This window comes from Beta vulgaris, chromosome 7 (assembly GCF_026745355.1).
Source record: "Beta vulgaris subsp. vulgaris cultivar EL10 chromosome 7, EL10.2, whole genome shotgun sequence".
NCBI classification, from domain to species: domain Eukaryota; kingdom Viridiplantae; phylum Streptophyta; class Magnoliopsida; order Caryophyllales; family Amaranthaceae; genus Beta; species Beta vulgaris.
The window spans coordinates 55,161,878-55,181,670 of record NC_079208.1 but is presented as its reverse complement, the minus strand read 5'-3'; the positions used below and the strand labels follow the sequence as shown (position 1 = coordinate 55,181,670).

Sequence of the window (19,793 nt, the reverse complement as noted above, 5' to 3'; positions counted from 1 at the left end):
TATTTCATTTTTTATGCGACGTCATCATTTTAACCGGCTTCACAAGTTCAAAAAACTCTGTGAAGTCCCAAAATTTAGACCATACATCTATTTTTTTTCCGACGTTGGCTAATACGGACATCAAATTTGACCAATGGAGAAAATTGCAAAAAAACATGGAAAATGTTTTTCCAAAATGATTGGGGTTAAACTAACTTGAATAGTTATAAGAAATCGTTTCTTTGACAATTGAAACTAAAAAAGTAAAGAATTCGAGTTTACATATACAAAAAGAGTAAAAGTGAAAGGAGTATGTAAGACAGAGAATACAAGGAGTCAAAAAGGGTATAAAGAGTAAACCAAAATGTGGAAACCAATAAATCTGCTTAAAACAAAACAGATGGAAAATTTAAATCTGCTTAAGACAAAATTAGAAATTTTGCAAATTTTGTTTTTCCTGAAGTCCAGCAGTCTCAGCGAGAAATCACCAGAACAATCATCATCCACTGCTTGTGAAAGGGAATAAAAAGAATTTAACTTTATACTATATCTTACAATCATTTTTGCCACTCAGGAAAGAATGGCATAGACCACAGTGGAGGATTGTCATACCCAGAACAATGGAAACTCTACAAAGCTTTATCACTGTTTTGAGTGGGTGAATACAAAATTACAGCCTCTAGTCCTAGCTTCTGTTTTAAGCGTTTGTCCTTAGGCGATACATTAACCTCGCTTCACTGGCCTTTGAACATAAGATTTGTTCGGATCTTCTGTTTTAAGCTTTGGTGGTCGAATCTCACCTTTTTTTCCCTGCATAGCCAGCAATGTAATATAAACATCTTGCACATGCGAAACATCTTGAAATGAAACTATTAACAGTGCAAAAAATAAAAATCATGGCAATTCTTACCTTCTTTCCACTCTTCATGAAATCTCTCCAACTAGAAACCTGCAAAGGGGAACAAAGCAGTTCATTAGATTTTAACAGCTCCATCCTGTGAATTAGATGTGAAATATATTACTGACACGAAGAACACAGGTTTCAGCAATCACTGCAAATGACCAGAAAGATATACACAAAGGAGAAAGCGGGGATAGACTGACCCTTTTTTCTCTTGTTCCTTCCCACTGCTCCTCGTGCTCGCGTTTCCTTTTCCAAACCTCTTTTTGTTCCTCTTCATCCTTCTTTAGCCTGCCTTCCTCCTCAGATATCTAGTAACAGCATACGGGCTTGAGGAAAGCATAAAACCAAAGAGAGGAACTTCAAGAATAAGAAAATTAAGTGTTTGAAAAATTACCCTCATAGCCATTTTTCTCCTCCTCCATTCTTGTTCAGTTAGTATTTCTCGTACTTTCAATTTTAGCTGCTGCTGGAATTCCTGTGATTGCTCATGCTTCTGGTCAAATTTCTGTCAATGAATTAACGAATATATTAAAGTTGGTCAAACACTTAAATTCTTCGAGAATGAACAAAACACAAGAAGAAAGTGCTAGAAATAGTGCTGTTTAAAAGTTAGGTAGCATGGGAATTTTATGGAGTATCCTGTATCTAAAACTTGGATATCGACAAGTCTCCTATGCACAGAGATGCAAAATAACACACACTTCATTTGGTTTTAGTTGACACAAATTCTTTATTTGGTAACTTTATTCTCCTTTGCAACCATTTTTCTTTTTTTAAAATATAAATTAACAAACCACTCACATTTTATACTTGCTTTTGCCTTTCCTCTCCTCTTATTAATTTATGCGCCAAATCGTAACGTGTCAACTAAAAAGAAACAAGGGAAGTATTATTTAATCACCTATTTTGCATTTGTATCTTATTCATTCTTGTTTCCATGTCAGTTTTAACTAACATGAGTAAATTCTTAGAAGCTTCCAGTATAACAGATTTTTCCTTCCTTTGCTAGGAGAGAGTAGCCGAGGTAAGATATCCTACCAAAGTGACAAGTCAAAGAAACATTGGTCTGTTATAATTTAACACATATGTTCCCGTGAACAAAAAGACAATCATGTGGCATACTATACCTAGCTGGTTATTGGGGATCTGAGAGTTAAGAAAGAAGAGAGACTTATTAGAATCTCCAGTCACAAAACTTTAATGGTTTCTACCTGAATCCCTTATCGATCTTTTATGTTATGAATTTTCGAAATACAATTCCCACTTGTTCCATTAATCTGACTGCACAAGCAGACTTTATCTTACAGCACCAGGCAACAAACACCAGAGAGGCAGAGACATCACAATTAACTAATTCCATGACAAATTTAAATTAAATTGATATCTTCAACTAAAGCAGTTGCTAGTTTAAGGTTCCGTTAACAGCTTTAAGACACTAAAACCGAATTACTATCCTTTTCTTTTTCTTTGCAGTTCTTTTATTTCTACGAGGAGGGTGGACCCTAGATGGTAATGCAACCTATAGCTGCTAATGTGATACATGCATACCAGCAGTACCTCTACATCATTATCAGAACTACAATACGAGGGGTACTATCAGGGTTGAACAGAAATGCTGGGTTTCCATCTTCCCATAGTGGGGAAGACTACGTCAAAGACAAGGTATTGGGAACATATAAGCCGAAAAATTCATCAGGGAAAGATGAACAAAAAATGACTGAAAAATAAAATAAATGATTTTTTGTTTTTAACCACCTTTTCTTTCCCTTGAATTGTGCATTACGACCTTTTGTTTTTTCTTTCAATTTTACCAAACCCAACTAGCTAAAATAAAACCACCTTGACTCTGTCTCAGTTTAGGTTTCCGGCCAAAGTTGGTCCACATGACGGAATTTTTCATTTCCCTTCCTTTTCAACCCTTTTCATTCCTATTACTTTCTGTATATCATACTTCATCCCTTCTTATGCTAAATTAACCTCAAAACTGGAGTTTAGAACCTTGTTATAGAAGGGGAAAAAACCCTAGCCTCCTCCTCTCCCCTCTCTCCTCTTCCTCCTTAAAAACCCTAATCCTTTTCTTCTAGTTCGGGGCTGCCATCATCCTTTCGATGGTGTAAGCCCCCAATTCTTCTCTTTTCTTCTAGTTTTTATTGCTTTTGTAATTAATAATCCCCCATTCTCTCTTTTCTAGAGTTTTCTACCCAATTTTTGGGTTCTTTCTCTCCTTTCATGGGAGTTTGGAGTTTGGTTTTTTTCTCTTCCCACGTGGAAGTTCAAAAAATTGTATGAGAAATTATTCCTATTGGTTTAAGTTCAAGACCACCAACATAAAGATATTGGAAAATTGGATGCGGTCAACATGGTTAACTAAGAATTTTCTAGCTCCCTTATTAAACTAAGTAGTTCATACTATTCCTCTCAAATAAAGTTCTATTACCCATACATTGGATTATATTCACCCATATGTTAGATTTTATTTCTCCTTGTAAGAGTTTGGAGACTTTGTAATCTGATATTTGTTTTCTACTAAAGATTGATTCGTTGGTGAGAATTTGTGCAATGTTATACCAGCTTTTCATTATTCATTTAGAATCACTTAAATTTAATCAAGTTCTACTGCATAAAAAGCTACTTCGTACTATTATGTTAAGGTAATATGAACCTTATATAAACTTATTGGAACTTATTTTCAGACTTAATTGGATTTTATTCAAGAGTTTGGGGACTTTGTATTCTGGTTTTCGTTTTCTACTAAAGATTGAGTCGTTGATGAGAATTTGGCAATGTCATACCAGCTTTTTATTATTCATCTAGAATCACTTAAATTTAATCAAGTTCTACTACGTAAAAAGCTACTTCGTACTATTATGTTAAGGTAAAATGAACCTTATATAAACTTATTGGAACTTATATTCAGACTTAATTGGATTTAATTCAACCTTAAATTTGTTTTTAAGGTGTATATGATGCACCTTTAGTGCTCTGGTTTCTGCTAACCAATCAGAATGATGTCTACTATGGCAGCTATGACCCAATTGGTATAGAATATAGAACACGATAGTTTCATTGTTCTCAATTTACTTGCGGCTTCCGTGATCAACTTCTTGAGCTCCCTGCTCCTAGTAAACATTAAATGACACTACTCTACAAGCAACTCCAAATGTAGATTAATCTGAAACATGAGATAAGCACAATGGACAATTTGATGGTTGAAACTTCGACTTACATAACCTCGTAAAGCCATTGCTTCAAAATCAATATCTCTACCTCACCATAGCTTAAAGCACAATATGCTGGTGAATTTTCTATCTTTGACAATTAGAAGGCAATATTCTTGACGGCTCACGCTTCGCCCATCCACATAGGGTTGCATTGTATTGCTCGATCTGGTTCATTATAGTTTGTTCGAAAACAAATTTGATTTGATCTTGTCTGATTATATCTCATTTTTCTTTAATACTTATTGTAGATGGTGCCGTTTGGCTTTCAAATAATGAAATTTCTCTTTTAAAAAAACCTCAACTGAAAATTCTTTCATCCAAACCCAAATTAATTTAGGGTTTCCAATTCTTAGCCATAATCGACCCTAATAGAGGAGAATTGCGGGTTTTTGAAAGTGCTAGACTTATGGATTGCAATCAAAAGTTTCTAGGTTAGGGTTCTTGGTTTAATATGGAGGTCCTTTTGTACCTGTTTAAATTGCTAAATTAGGGATAAATTGCAACAAGTACTATTTTCCTTAACTCTTTAACTGCTATAGTTGACATTTCTTTCCACTTTTGCTTTCATCTATTGACACTTATCCACCCTCATATACATGCAAATTTGGGGCTTTTCGAGTTGGGTGATGCACACAAGTTTCTAACTATTTCATGTGTTTTGACTTCACATTGAGCTTAAAGACATACTCCCTCCGTTTCCTAAAGATCTTCCCTCTTTCCGTTTAAGTGCGTTTCCAAAAGATCTTCCCTCTTTTACTTTATTCCTTATTTGGAAATTTTTTCCCCCTTTTTACCCTCACATGTCCCTAATCATATGGTCCACCATTACATTATTAATTCAATTTTACTCCCTTTCTCTCTCCTACTTTAACCCCTTTTTATTTGTTTATTTATCTTAACCCCTTTCTCTCTCCTACTTTACCCACCCCACACCCCACATACATGGATCCTCCTTGGTATCTGTAGGAACGGTAACAAGGAAGATCTTTAGGAAACGGAGGGAGTACTTTATAGTTGTTTGGATAAGATAAAGGTGGGCTAAGAAGTTTGAACCCTAACTTAATTTGAGAATTGAGATGAGATGATATTTAACTTACAAGTGAGTTGAGAGTGTAGGTTCTAAAAAAAGATCGTGGAGTGAGAAAGTGGAGGGGGGGAGGAACAAGAACTCCGGTAAGTTGGCCTCAGAATGAATTTAATATGGTGAGTAATGCACAAATTGAGTAAAAGAAAAAGTGGTAAAAAAAACAACAAATCCTAAAAGAAAATGGCAAGTGTACATACATCATCAACCAAAGATTTTATTTTTGAAGCAGTGTCCTTCCGTAGTTGCTTCTTCCTCACAGACATAAGTTCCTCTGCAATCCAATAGACCAATTAAGCAGTTTGAACTAAATCTATATCTCCAAAGAGACAAGGATGCAAAGAATGTGCTAGAGAAAATGAGCAAAAATAAAAATAAAAACAAGGTATTTAGAGACAACTTCTTGACAAAATGAAGCAAATATGAGCTATAGAAAAACACTAGAAACATAGGTTTGGACAATAGTTACAGGCTTACAGCAGTAGTAAAAGCAATATGTAGATGTCATAAATTAGCTGGAAGCTGACCTTTTGCTGCTTTAACTTGGCTAAGGACATACTCTCTTTCTTGCGAATCAAGAAGTTGCTGTTGGGCTTTTGCTAATGCTGCACAAGTCAGAAGCATATTAGCATATGAGAAAGAAATACACCAAGAAAAGTTTTCACAGTCAAGAATTAATGTAGCAAAAGGCCAAAACAGAAAGAGATAAATTGAAGGAAAAGGGTACAGGAATGGACTAATATAAAAAAGTCCATGATATATATAGCATGAATTCGTGGGAACCAAGACATGGATATAACAAAGAAGAAATGTGAAAGCATTCTCTTTCCTCCCAACCTCCTTATTTGGGGGTGGGGTGGAGGTGGTAATTGGTAAGATACAGAGTATAAGAGGTATCAAATGCACAACTAGCCAGTAAAATTCTGATGGTTTACTTTTGACAGGTACAAGTGGCCATTTCCTTCCCAGATGATTACCAGCACAAAAACATTAAACTTTTTTCAGTAACATTTAAAATGAAACATACCTCCAAATGCCTCCTTTGCCTGTGGATGCTTGCATTTGTCAGGATGAACCATCAATGATAACTACACACGTCACACCATAAATGAGCATCTAATTATGAAAAGCACAAAATGGTACAAAAACTGTATGGAACAGAAATTGCCAAAAACCTAATGTATGTAAGTGAAATTTACCTTTCTATATTGCCTTTTCACCTCGTCAATTGATGAATCAAATGGTAGATTAAGATGCTCAAAAGGGTTCAACTTGAAACACGAGAGGATCCTGTAGTTTAATCATGTAAGTAAAGAGAAAATATGTTGATAGAGAAGTACTTTTTATACTCCAAGGCTTCCAGCTATCAAGCTTATGTCACTTGACACATATTTGACATATATCTCTAAAGTCTTCATACAACGCTGAACACATACTATCTTTTACTTCTTTCAAATCACAAATCAATCACTTTACTTTCTGTACCTAATGAAACCTCCATTTGTATTTGCAAAGCCTCTGTGAATGACACACATTTCCACATAGTCAAGCTTTTTCAAGACTTCCCATTTTTCTCCTCTTTGCCCAACTTGATGACACATGAATGACAAACCTCCGCATTCCAAAATCTAAGTAACTTTTTCAAGAGCAAAGCATCCAAGAAAAGATACTAAAGAGCTAGAAACTAGTAGAGAGGTACAGGAGGTATGGTCTAACAGGGAGGGTGACTTTATATGCAACAAGAACAAAAAATTGTAGTTGCCCTGCCCCAGGTTACCAGCAGATCCACCTTTGCGCTTTTCAGAAAGGGAGAAAGGATCGTTTAAATGATAAACTAAAAATCAGATTCATTCCCTTGAACTGAACGAAAATAATGTTTTTCCACGAACTAATATCACATCGTTCACTCCAATCTTCCATCTTAGTATCTTACTGAAACAACAACCACACACAAAGAAATGCTCCTACTACAAATGAGACATTCTGCTTTAACCAAACTTCTTCAATCAACTAAAGCAACTCCCTGCATGGAGTTATTTTACAAGGCGTTAGGTAAGTGGGGATTGTAGTTCCGGGGTTAGAGGGTGGGATCGGGAGTAAGAATCGCTGATCGTAACTTCATCAAGTTATCGACAATCGTGCCTTACCTACTTCATATTGATAATCCCTCCCTTATAAATACCTTAACATCTCTTCAGACACCTTTGGCATTAAACAATCATACCCCATAATATCAATTATCAAGTATCAACACAGGATTCTTCAATATGATTTCCCTTTCCACACACAAGGGTGAAAAACCCTAATTAATCATACTCCATAATATCACTAATCCTCTCAATTCAAACCCCTCCCCCCCAAAAAAATAAAAATTCCCGCAATTAATTCATCCCAGTTTCCATATATCTAACTAGTTCAACGAATTATGCTATCAAGCTAACAAAGTAACAATCTAATAAATATGATTTATTTGCCACAACTTTCTGAGATTCGACAAATATAAGATATAACCATCAAATATCAAAGTTTCATCACATAAATAAAAGCAATAAACATAGAACAAAGCATCGAAATTTATGTATTGCCCATGAATTAAATAAAATGGAAGCTTCGATAAGAAAGAAAACAAAGGAATTCAACAAAAAAAAAACAAAAACAAAAATGGGGTAATATTATAATTATTAATAATAATAATAAAGAAAGTACCTAATAACTTCATTATCTCTTTCAACTTCACCAACTTCAGCAAAAAATTCTTTGAGAAGAGCATCATCATCTGCTGTTTCTCCCATCTTCTTCTTCTTCTTGTTCTTTCTCTTTCCTCTTTTCTCTCTCTAACCTTTGCTTGATCAATACAACGAACAACAAACAAACCTTCTGATGGGTTGAAAATGGGCTGCAAAGGATCCGATTTGGGAATAGCTGGGCTATAAGATATGTAACATGATCCAAATTTAAAAGTTAGCATGAGAACTTTCAATCTTCATTTTTTAGGTCCAATGTGCAATTTGACATGCCATATAATATGGTATCTTCATTGCCCCATCGTTTATTAAAGGCCCATTTGATGCTTTTTTTTTTTCTTTGTTGGTTTAAGATCAAGATGACACTAGGTCGTGCAAGAGGCTTGGCCTGGCACGACATGGTAGTCTGGTGCGTGCATGTATCATCTTTGGTTGATCAGAACAAAAACTTAGGCCATGATATACGGGTCCGTTGTGTCGGGTGGTGGCGTTTTTATAAAATCGTAATTTGGTCTTGTCTTTTCGTGTTTTAATTTATGTCATGCTTTCTCATTTTAAAATACAGCCTCTGCATGACCTATGTTTTAGAATGTAAAGTTGGTTAGGTTTTACATGTATTTTATGGATTTCTCACCAGGTACCACTGAAATTTTGCAAAGTGCATGAAATACCTTTCAGTTTCAAAAATTTATCATGTACCCCTTAGGTTTGGATTTAATGTATCAGATATCCTCAATAACTTATTAGTGTTGAATTTGTTAACATAAATGACCCCCCAAAATTAGGTGACCCATATCATAATTTCCCTAATATTTTATATTATGTCTAACAAAGTATTTTAAAAGCGGACAAAATTGCCTATGAGGTATTTGGACCACTATTAAAACTACTTTGATTGCATGAAAAAGTCTTTTTATACCACTATAATTGGACATTTTCGGCATAGTGTGAGTTAATAGGCGAATTAGGTTGAGATTTGAGCGATTTCAGATAATTCAATTAAGTTAATAAAATCAACACTAATAAGTTATTGAGGGTGTATGTACATTGTATGCAAATTTAAGGCGTATCGATGAATTTTTGAAACCGCAAGAATACTTCACGCATTTCGTAAAACCTCAAAGGTAACTGGTGAAAAATCTGTACGTTTTACTTATTGCCTTTTCTATTGTGTTTGCCAACATTTTATTTTAATATATGCGGCAACACTTTCTAATGTTCCAAAAAATAAGATAAAAGGTTGAAAATTTTGAAAGTAGCCTTTATTTTTTAAAATTATTTTCCCTATATGAACTAGAAAAAGTAATGATATGCACATAATTCAATATCAAATCTTAATTACTTTTAATAATTACCATGAGTCCATGACCTTACTTAGAAAGATAGTCAACATCTTTAAATACATTTTTCTTATTGAATTCAACCGGTTGGACTTGGACCATGTTAATCAGTCAATTGTAGAACCAATGTAACATATTATGAAATATTTGGTGAATGGTTTTTTGGGTGACTTTTTCATTAGATTTTGGCCTTTTCTTGTAGTCAATCAGTAAAAAATAAATGTTTGACAACTGACCTTCCAAACAACTAACGGTAAAAACTAGTTTTTCAGTTAACTATAGAATACTGATTTTGCTGTGTCTTTTGGATATTTCTTTCATTTCGCATTAAAGAACTAACTCAAAACTAGTTTAGCCAAATACATCTATACAAATCAATAGTCAAACAACTAACAAAACAAATCAATACAAATAGCTGGTCAATCAGTTAAGTAAATCAGCAATAATAAATAATAGCTACTTACTGACCCCCCACATGAACAATACATATTAGAGGTGATCATGAGTCCAGTTGGACCGGGCTTAGGCCAAAAAAGGTGACCCGTTTTGGGCCAAAGTTGCGGGCCGGGCTAGGTCAAGGTGCGGGCCAAAAAATCCGCGCCAAAGCCAGTTATTTCGGGCCTGACCTAGCGGGCTTTTCGGGTTATTTTCGGACCACCGAAATTTAGCCTATTTTCCCAATTAGGTTTTTCGTAGTTCGAAATTTGTGCCCAAAAGATTGGGTCGAGTCGGGCCCGACCGTGGACCAAAAAGTAGGTGTACCCAAAACCCACCCATTTTCGATTTGGACTCACCTTAATCACCTGTAGTACATATATATGAGCTCAAATTATATCTATGTTAGCCAAATAGATAGAAATAACCCCAACATCCAAACATGCTAGCCTAAAGTCATGTATTACAACCAGACAACATGCGTAAGGTAATATGTGGCCATTACAATTCACATAAAGGCAAAATCAACTTTTCAAAAATCTTTGGTCTAAAGAGGCAAGATTTACACAACTAAATGAAGAAGTATTGCTACTTCCTTCTTTCTAAAAAGAAAAAAAAAAACTCTTTTAGCATAAATAGATTTTCCTTTTGCCATTACTAAGCAACCATGCATGTTTTAGATGTAAAAGTATAAGAATAAAAAACCATTCCTTTTTAATTGGCTGAAATTTAGCCACCAATTATATTTTCTACTCCATTTAATAATTGAGATCCTTGGTGCATGTTATTAATTTCTATTTGAGACCTCATATTTTATATTTATTTGTACATGACTACATCAAGAGGCAATACTAAGGTAAGCAATTAGTAGTGGCTAGCTTTGTCTACACAAAAGATGAAAGCATCAAGTAGTTCCATAATTTACACATACGACTCCTTATTTGCCTTAAATTGATTAAACAAAGGTCCGTTTCTATCCATTTCCTTGTCGAAATTTTAAAAAAAATGATCCATATCATGATATTGAAAGTGATAGGGGGAAGCCAAAAAATATTGAGATGCTTCATAATTTATTTTGAGCCATAAAGCCTTTTTTTTTCTATCACGGGTAAATGGTTAAGTGAATCACGCAAGTTTTATTATTTCTACAATTAGCAATTAGCATGTCTTTATCAAAAGGAATCTAAAAGCTCTCCGCGTAGTATAATATAATTTTCCATACCTTTCTTTTAGGTTTTTTTTTTGTTTGGTTGTAGTCCGAATTTTGTACAAAATTACTTTACAGTGTACTCGGTACTTCTTCCGGTTTTTATTATTTTATCCGAAAGAAAAACTATTATTTTATATTAAAGTTGAATGTATGTGTGATGGAAAGTTACTGGTCTCATTCCAAAAGCAAAAATAAAAGAAGTAGATAAACTAATGAGAAACGTCCCAAAAATGTATACGGGTGAACTAATAAAGTCCGGAAGTAGTATGTTGTTGAAGTCAATTTATGTTAAAAGTTAGTTTTGATAAGTAAAGACCCAATTTAATAGATAAAAATTATTTCTAATCAGTAAATTGTAGTATATGAGAAATACATAAGTGAATAAGAAAAGTCATTTTTGATAAAAAAAAAAAAGTTTTAGTTAGAAAAAATCGGTTTTATTAATCAGTAAGTGAAAATCAGTTTGAATCCAAAAACAGCTTTAATCAGTGAAAAATCAGGTGAAGTAGTAAGAAGAACCTAAGTTCTTTTCATTAGTTGCATAAGTTCACATCAATATAATTCCTAAGCATAGAAGAACTTGATTTCCTTTATCATAAGAAAAAAATAATAGTACATGGCACATGTAATAGATAAAACGATATGAACCATACAAAATATATATTGAGATTTACTTCTAAAATACTTTAGGACTAACAAGAAAATATGCTTCATCTAATTTTTATTAGCTATAATATTTGCTTATCCATGATCTCCAACTTCATATTATTCACCATTAAGATCAATTTTATACATTAGTAAAATTATAAATTTTTAATAATTAAAATATTTTACAATTAGATAAATCCAACATAATTTCACATAACAATTAAGAATTAAGAAAGTTGAATGAAGTGTCATTTTACTGTTGTGAAAAAGTTTGTCATAAAAAAAATCATAAACAATCATTATAGTTCTTATAATATTAGGGTTGGCAATGGGTCGTGTTGGGTCAAGATCAGGTTGGGTTAGCGGGTTAATGGGTTGAAAATCCCTTGACCCAACCTGACCTGTTAATTTAAACGGGTCGAAAATTACAAGCCAGCTCAACCTTATGATAAACGGGTCAACTTTTAGGTCGACCCGTTTATTTTTTTTCGTGAAAATAAATAAAACAACAAAGAGTATGTTACAAAGCAACGGTAGGCAGCAACTTAAGATTAAGCCATTACATAACCATATGCTACATATTATTCGAAATTGACAAAGTTGTTCAAAATCAATAAAAAAATTCAATCCAACTATTGTTCAAAATCAACATCATTACAATTTCATAATCAATTGTTAAACATTAACTGTAATGAGTTAGAATTTTTACTGTTTTTTTAACTTTTTATATGGCAAGCCCAATTTTTTTAACTGTGAAATGAGTTAGGATTTTTGGGTTGTTTTCATATAAATGGATTAAATGGGTTAAAATAAGCTCAAAATTTTAAACTTGATCCAACCTATTTAATTAAACGGATTGGATCACGTCGATCCAACGGGTTCAAAATTTCGATCCAACCCATTATTAATGAGTTCGGATCGGTTTCGCGGGCTGGGTAATATTTTGCCTGTTCTGTGTAATACTCCCTCCGTCCCATAATATAGTGCCTATTTCATTTTATATGGGTCAAACTTTAAAATCTTTGACCAAATATTCTCATTTGTATATATAAAAAAACATATTCATGTGGGATCTTGTTAGATTCGTCTCAATGTGTAGTTTAATAATATCAACTTTTTATATTTTTTATTAATACGGAATTGAAGATATTAAATGTCAAAGTTACGTCTTGAAGACCGTGTAAAAAAGAAACAAGCACTATATTATGAGACGGAGGGAGTATTCATAAGACAAATATCTGAGTTAGAGAGTACACGTGGGGAGGACACACGCCTTTTTCATAGAGATTTTGGTGAAATTGCATTTGATCTTAAATATAATGGGTTGGGACAAATTGTCAATTATTTCATTGGTGTTATTATATTGTCTTTGGAGTAAATTTAAAGTGAGACAGTTGACATCTACTCCAGTTTACAGGTTCATGATACAAGGCACAAGCGAATGATGTAGGGACGAAAGAGAGAATGAAAACATAAGATCCTTTGACCTTAATGAATTAAACTATTTGTATCAATGTATCTTTAAATAAGCCACAAAACAATAAGGATGACTTTCAATGATTTGTACTTTCATCTTATAGTTACCTAACCGATTTATTATTTGAAGGATCTTAAGGCCGGAGCTAGAATGTTGGGGCTTATATATGTATATTCTTGAAACAAGCCCTTAAATTTCAAAAAAGACTATTTAATTAATTTGCCTCTACTAGATTATTAATGAGAGAATATAAAAGGTGAAGTATTAATAGCTATGATGGAAATTGATGAGAAAAAAATGAGAGGATCGGAGGAGAGTGGGGGAAACACCGATAATTATAAAAATCCAAAACTTAATAATTGCGCCCCTTTCTAATAAAAGTTCGTTTTTGTAGATACAGTCTCACATTAGTGTTGACGTGTGACATATGCGCGTGCATTAAACCAGTAGCGGAATCAGTTAAGCGCTTGGACATATTAGTAGTTATGCTAACCTTAAATTACTTATGGATGAATTAGTAAAGTGGTGAAGTATAATAGTTAAGCATTAAATTATATTATAGTTAAGCGTTAATATATTAGTTAAGCGTTGAATATATTGGTTAAACGTTGAAGTATATATTAGTTATATCATATAAACCAGATTATAATGCATTTTACTAATAACTAAAAATATAACTATTAACCTTACAAATATTGCCATTTGTCCAGAACCATAACTATAACTAATAATATCAAAAACTATAACCAATTTACGTGTAAACAATTACTGATAACTAAAAATGAAAATATTAAATGAATCTAAGCATTAATTACACTGATTGATGCGTGATTTTGGTATGTATCCCAAGATTTATTCCATTTCAGGAAATATGTACTTACTCTAAAGCCAAGGGACGTTTGCTAGCAAGACTTTATAATTAGGACCCTTATATTTTGAGGACTTGTGCACTCACACACGTGCCGGTTGAGTCTCGCCAAAAATCAAAAATACCAAAAACCCCAATTAACAACAAGGAATTCAAGCCAAAAATCAACAAAACTAAGGTATAAATTCATACCTTTAACAATTGTAGAAGAGAGAGAGGAAGGGGCGGCGCGCACAGCGGCAGGGCGCCGACGATGCTCCGGAACTCGGTGGGTGGCGCGAGTTGGCGTCTTTAGAACGCCACGTGAAGGAGGACTAACGGCGGTGGGCGGCGCGAGTCCCGCGGGAGTGGCGCGCGAGTCCGACGAGAAGGAGGGCGGCGGTTCGTCGGCGAAATTGGGGAGGTTAGGGTTTTAAGTGATGAAATTTGGTGAGAGTGGTCGAAATGTTCTAGGAAGGGTCGAGAATGTTGTTGCTATATCCGTGAAATTAGCGTCCGCCTATCTAACTTAGCGTCCGTCAGGCGGACACTAAATTTTTAGCGTCCGTTTGGCGGACGCTAATTTCTGAAAACGGACGGTAAATTACGTCTGTCTTGAAGACGGACGCTAGTTATCGTCTGCGTAAAAGACGGACGGTATGTCGACATATACCGTCTGCTTTTTCGGACGGACGCTAATTTCAGACGCTAAATAGGCGGATTCTTGTTGTGTAAAAGACATATAAATATCATGATATTGATAGAATTTGTGGCGCACACGGAAGTTTTGATGAACCCGAATAGTATCATAAAAATTGCATTTTCATTGATAATTAATGATACAAGTGTGTTTGTGAGAGCTCATGTCTCTCATTAACCTTGGTAGAACCCTTTGTTTCTACCTTTCCTAATATTTTGTGTGGAGCTCATTTGTTTGGCTCCCCCTCATTTGAGCTCATCTTGCTCACTCTCATTTGAGCTCATCTTTCATCTCATACAACTATTACATATTTATACTAGTTACATACTTAACTCTAGAATTTTCTATAAGAATCTAATGCTAGATACTTCACCTACAAACATCTCTAGATATTTCTACAATTTGATATCTCTAGACTTTTCCACATCATTCTTCCATCTTAATCTAACTTAGAATTTTAACAAGATTTTTCTAGAATACATTAGATATTTTCTTAGAATTTACATCACTCACCTAGAATTTTCTAGATTAATCTTCAACAGATATGTCTAATAGTTGCATGCATGTTTAACCTTTTTATATATATATAAAAAGCAAACCTGTGAGGCTGTGATGAATGTTTGTTAATTAGCCACTTATTTATGTTCAACTTTCCTTACACTATAAATATGCAAATTATATAGGCTCGAAAAAGTCTAATAAGTTGGGTCCAAGGTCTAGTTCATATTAGGGCAATAAATTTAGATATTGCTTGATAAGAGCTCAAGTTTTGATTATAGGCAATAAGTTTAAATTAAGGCTAAAATAATGTTCAACTAGTTTAAGTAAGTTAATATAGTTTAGAGATAAATGAAAATTAGGTGAAAATAACACACTAGCGGGCTAGTGGCTTGCCCTTTTTTTTTTGAAGGAAAACGGTGAAACATATTATTGAGTAGTATCTATATTTGCAAGGCTAAACCATCTTGCGGAAAAGAGTAAATAAAAACTTGACCCTCATTAAATTTCAATATATATATATATATATATACTCAATTGGTAACTTTCCTTACCATCAGTGGCGCTTCAGCATTACATAAGAAAAACAAAATGACATCATATAAGAATATGATATTGATTATATTTATTAATTAACTTCGATAGCTAAATCGCTGCTAATGATTGGCAATTTGGCATGATTACATCATAATAAGGCTGAAGTATATATGCTGGATGTAGACTTCTTTTTTTCTTGATGCAAATTAAAGCTAGCTAAGATAAACTAAAAGCTTTTAAGATTATACAGCAATTGAGTTGTGGAGTAACCTCCTTAATTACTGTTGGATGTTGACTCAAGATTCCATGCAAAAGATCCATAATAAACCTTGTAAAATTTTGATCCATTTAAACCTCCAAACTTGTGGAAATATTAAGCAACTCATTGTAATAAAAGTATAAAAAAATATTAAAAGAGACGGTCTAATTTTAATATAAAATTAAACCTAATCATTAAATGAATTAAACTAGTCAACGAAAGAAATTAACTTAGTCAGGCTAATTTTGTTTTTAATATTGAACTTATCATTGCGTAATTTTAATTTAAAAATAGGTGATCTCTTACAAAACAAATTCCAAAAGTATTAGGAATTATGTAATGATGGTTTGCATGAATATTAAAACTACATGAAGAACCTTCTATCCACAATTTCAGAATAATAGTACGCCAATACGTAGATAAATTTTGATTGGATTAAAAGCAAAGAAAAATCCATCATAGTCACAACCTTAAGTGGAACAAGACCAAGCACCAAATCGAAGACGGTGGATCTTGATGCTCCTTAAATAGCATCAAGTGGTCCACACATGTATGAAATTTAATTACCAACCTTAATTAGCTTAATTAACTCTTTTCGTATTCACTGATAAAATCTTGAGATGAAAGATTCAATATTATCTTTGAAAGAGTATATAAGACAATCATGTAAGATTCATATGAACGTATATTGATTTTTTAAGATTAGAATTTTAAAATTTCATGATAACATGTATATAAAAATATTAATAGTTAAATATGTACATTAAATACCACGCAAAAATAAGTGTAAAGAATAAAAAGTTATGGAGAAAGTTCATCTTTATGAACGGAAAAGTCTAATTTTTTTTCTTTATTTTTCTTAATAAACTTAAAAGTTAGGGGACAAATAAAACCTTCCCAAGATCGAGCCACAAAGAGTCAAAGATATTGTTGGATCATGAAACAAACAGAAACATAGTGCAAGAAAAAGAAAGAAAATATCATCTCACTTTTTATATTTGTCCAAGCCTCAAATAATCTCATCAAATCATAGAATAAGAGAATGAATACATACTACTATTATAGACTAATAGTACATAAGAAGATACGTAGTAGTAATATGTAAATCCAAATTCTCCTCCTTTACACAATTTTTGCATTTATTCATCAACTAGATAAGATAGATACCCTAAAAATCCTAATTTTTGGCAAGTCACATTCAAGTGAAACTTACAACTAAATGAAAGGAGACCATGCAAATATGCAATAAATTAAACTAAGATTATGTAGTAATGAACTTAATTATGATGGAATAAGAAGTGATTAATTTAGTGATGGTGAAAATGTTAAAATTTTTTAGGAGGTAGCAATGCAATAAGGCTCCCAAAACAAGAGTGACCTCTTGTGTTCTTTACAGCCTCTTAGCATCAAGGGAACTAGATACTCTCCCTTTTCACCGTTGTTGCTTACTCCTCCTTCTCTTCTTGCAGCTTTCACTAGTACCACTTCTTCTTGTGCTAATGCTACACCCTTTTTGTTATGGGCGGCAAAAAGTGACTTGTTTATATTCTTTTTAGTATCTTTTTCCACTTGCGGGGCACATTTTTTATTATTCTGTTGCTGCTTCCCCGCAAGTGGTTTCAGCATAGCTACCGCTGCTGCTGCCGGACTGTCGCTCCGTCGCCAGTAGTACTCGTACGCGTTAAGCGCAACTGCAGCGGCGGTAGCTGTGCTCACCTTAGGCCGAGGCGGCAATGATTGTGTCGTTGTTGTTGTTGTTGTTGTCGTCGTCATTGCCAACTCGGTGTCTTCTTCTTCTATTTCATGGTTATTTTCGTCGAGTGTTTTGATTGTTGTAGTGTTGTAGTTGCGAGGCCATGTAGACTTGTTTCGAGTGCTTGTTAACTCCATAAGCTTGCTCATTGTAAGAGATGTGCATGATTTTGGCACATTGATCACTCCCCTTGTTGGTATTGCTAACTTCTCTTTAACTTGTTCCTTGATCAAACCTTCTATTTCTCCTCCTTTTACAACATCCTCCTCCTCATCATCATCATCTATAGCATCCTCATGCTCTTGTTCTTGCTCTTCATCACTAGTGAGAGTGAGGAGAAGGCGGCCGTCTTGGCGTTGAGCGCGGAAGCAATTGGGGGAAGGTACGGAGACCGCTTCGACGACAAGGCGGCCGTCTTGGCGGTGGGACCTTATGTGGAGGTTAGAGCCATCATCTCGGTGAGCCAATGAAGGAAGTGGAGGAGGGAATGAAGGCCTTGTAGGAGGGACCATCATTGACCTCTTACTAGTGGGACCCCTATAGTAATTGTTGTACTTAAAATTACCCACTTCCATATTATAATCTTTCACTTCTACTTGATCTTGTTGTTGCTCTTGCTCTTGCTCTTGCCCTTGCCCTTGCTCTTGCACTTCTAGTTCCTTATCCGAGTCCTCGGACTCGGAGGCTGGGTACGAGAACACATCTGACCCAGTCTCCGACCCGAGACTCTCGGTACAAATCTCAAGGCTCTTTTCACTCAAAGAGCTCGCCGTACGTTTCGCCAAAGGGTGAACGTACGGTGCAGGAACCAGACCCAGACCCGACTCAGACCCTGAACAACCATCATTGTTCTTAGGAGGAGAAAGAATTGCTCCCCAACTCCTCTTATCAGCTTGGATTGTACTCCAAATATCTTCAAATGCAGGCCCTTTAGTCTTATCATCATGATCATGATCATGATCATTGACATTATTATCTTGTTCACCTAAAGCTAACAATTGTTCAGAAGATTGAACCCTTTTAATAGAGGAATGAGGGAAACCATTTGTTTGAAGCCATTTTGGGGAGGACATATCAGCTGAAAGTGTTCTTCTAATAGAAACACTACAATTATGGGGTGCTATAATTTTTTTGGAGGAGTTAAAATCAGAGCTAAGTATTGAAACTATGCCCTGTTTTTGAACTGGGTTTTTGGGTAAATCATCTTCATTCATTTTATAAAGGCAGCTGTTGTTGTTAAGCCACTCTGCTGACATTTTCTCCCTCCTCTTCCTCTTCTGCAACTACTTCAGATGCAGAGAAATAGAGAGAGATAGAATAACCCAAATAAATAAATTTTCTGAATTTTCCTGCAAAAAAATAAAAAAGAGAGATTCTTTAATTAGAGATATGAAAATGAAAAACCCATTAATATTTTTTTAAAAAAATCTATTTTTTTTTTGGGTTTTGTTAAGCATTTAAGAGTGCCAACTGTACTGTAAGAAGTTACAAAATAGCATCAAGTTACAAAGCATTCTGAGAAACATGCAAGTGGTTAGACATATAATTGGACATGGGTTTCAATTATAGGGCAGTGAAATTTTTACCTTATAGTTTTCTTTTACTTCAATATGATGTAACAAAAACAACAAGAAATCTCTGTTTTTCTCTCTCTTACTCTGTTTTTTTTTTTGTTTTTTTTGTTTTTGCTCTGATTTTTGAGTCTGAATTTGGTGGTGGTTGGTTTAATTGTTGTGGAGGTGAAGTGAGTGAGAATTAGGAAGGGGGGAAGAGGTATTTGTAGTGCATATAAAGGTTTAATTTGGGACCCACATAAGGCCAAAGCTTTACCTTTTTCTCTTTCCAATTTTGTTTAGTTTAAATTGCTCCTTAATTGTAATTTAATAATATATATTCCATAGTAGGAGTAATTCCTTTTTTCTTTATTCTATTAATAGTATATTAAACAAAATAGGTAAATTGAGATTATTACTAGACTAGATTCTTTGTTTTGTTTTTTAAAAGGGTATGAAGGGTGTGACTTGTGAGGGGATAAATAATCTAAGGATATACTAGGTACCCTTATGATATTTTAATTCCACCCCCCCTCTAATTAAGAGATGTTAAGGAACAATTAGGTCGGTCATGATCACCCTATTATTCTTCCTTGATTTTTAT

The 19,793-nt window shown here is 34.1% G+C and overlaps 2 protein-coding genes across 2 annotated transcripts; both read right to left on the bottom strand.

Annotated features, from left to right (window-relative positions):
• Positions 1-346: 346 nt before the first annotated feature.
• Positions 347-8,089, bottom strand: LOC104899860 (J domain-containing protein spf31). Its single transcript, XM_010687145.4, has 9 exons — positions 7,895-8,089; positions 6,388-6,478; positions 6,216-6,276; positions 5,716-5,793; positions 5,389-5,462; positions 1,278-1,388; positions 1,084-1,191; positions 890-928; positions 347-789 (listed from the first exon to the last, which is right to left on the bottom strand). The coding sequence occupies exons 1-9, from the start codon at positions 7,978-7,980 to the stop codon at positions 703-705; spliced, it is 735 nt and encodes a 244-aa protein (XP_010685447.1). The 5' UTR covers positions 7,981-8,089; the 3' UTR covers positions 347-702.
• An 8,763-nt stretch (positions 8,090-16,852) lies between these two features.
• LOC104899859 (protein FAF-like, chloroplastic) lies at positions 16,853-19,527 on the bottom strand. The gene is made up of 2 exons (XM_010687144.3): positions 19,223-19,527; positions 16,853-18,985 (listed from the first exon to the last, which is right to left on the bottom strand). Exon 2 carries the CDS (start codon positions 18,890-18,892, stop codon positions 17,219-17,221), a length of 1,674 nt encoding a protein of 557 aa, XP_010685446.1. The 5' UTR covers positions 18,893-18,985; positions 19,223-19,527; the 3' UTR covers positions 16,853-17,218.
• Between the last annotated feature and the right edge of the window lie 266 nt (positions 19,528-19,793).

Bases quoted from the DNA above. Each gene is read 5' to 3' on its own strand.
- LOC104899860 (XM_010687145.4), bottom strand. From the start codon at position 7,980: ATGGGAGAAACAGCAGATGATGATGCTCTTCTCAAAGAATTTTTTGCT. The intron at 6,479-7,894 runs GTACTTTCTTTA...ATTAAACTACAG, and splicing joins AGAGATAATGAAGTTATTAG to GATCCTCTCGTGTTTCAAGT. The intron at 790-889 runs GTAAGAATTGCC...CTGGCTATGCAG, and splicing joins TCATGAAGAGTGGAAAGAAG to GGAAAAAAAGGTGAGATTCG.
- LOC104899859 (XM_010687144.3), bottom strand. From the start codon at position 18,892: ATGTCAGCAGAGTGGCTTAACAACAACAGCTGCCTTTATAAAATGAAT.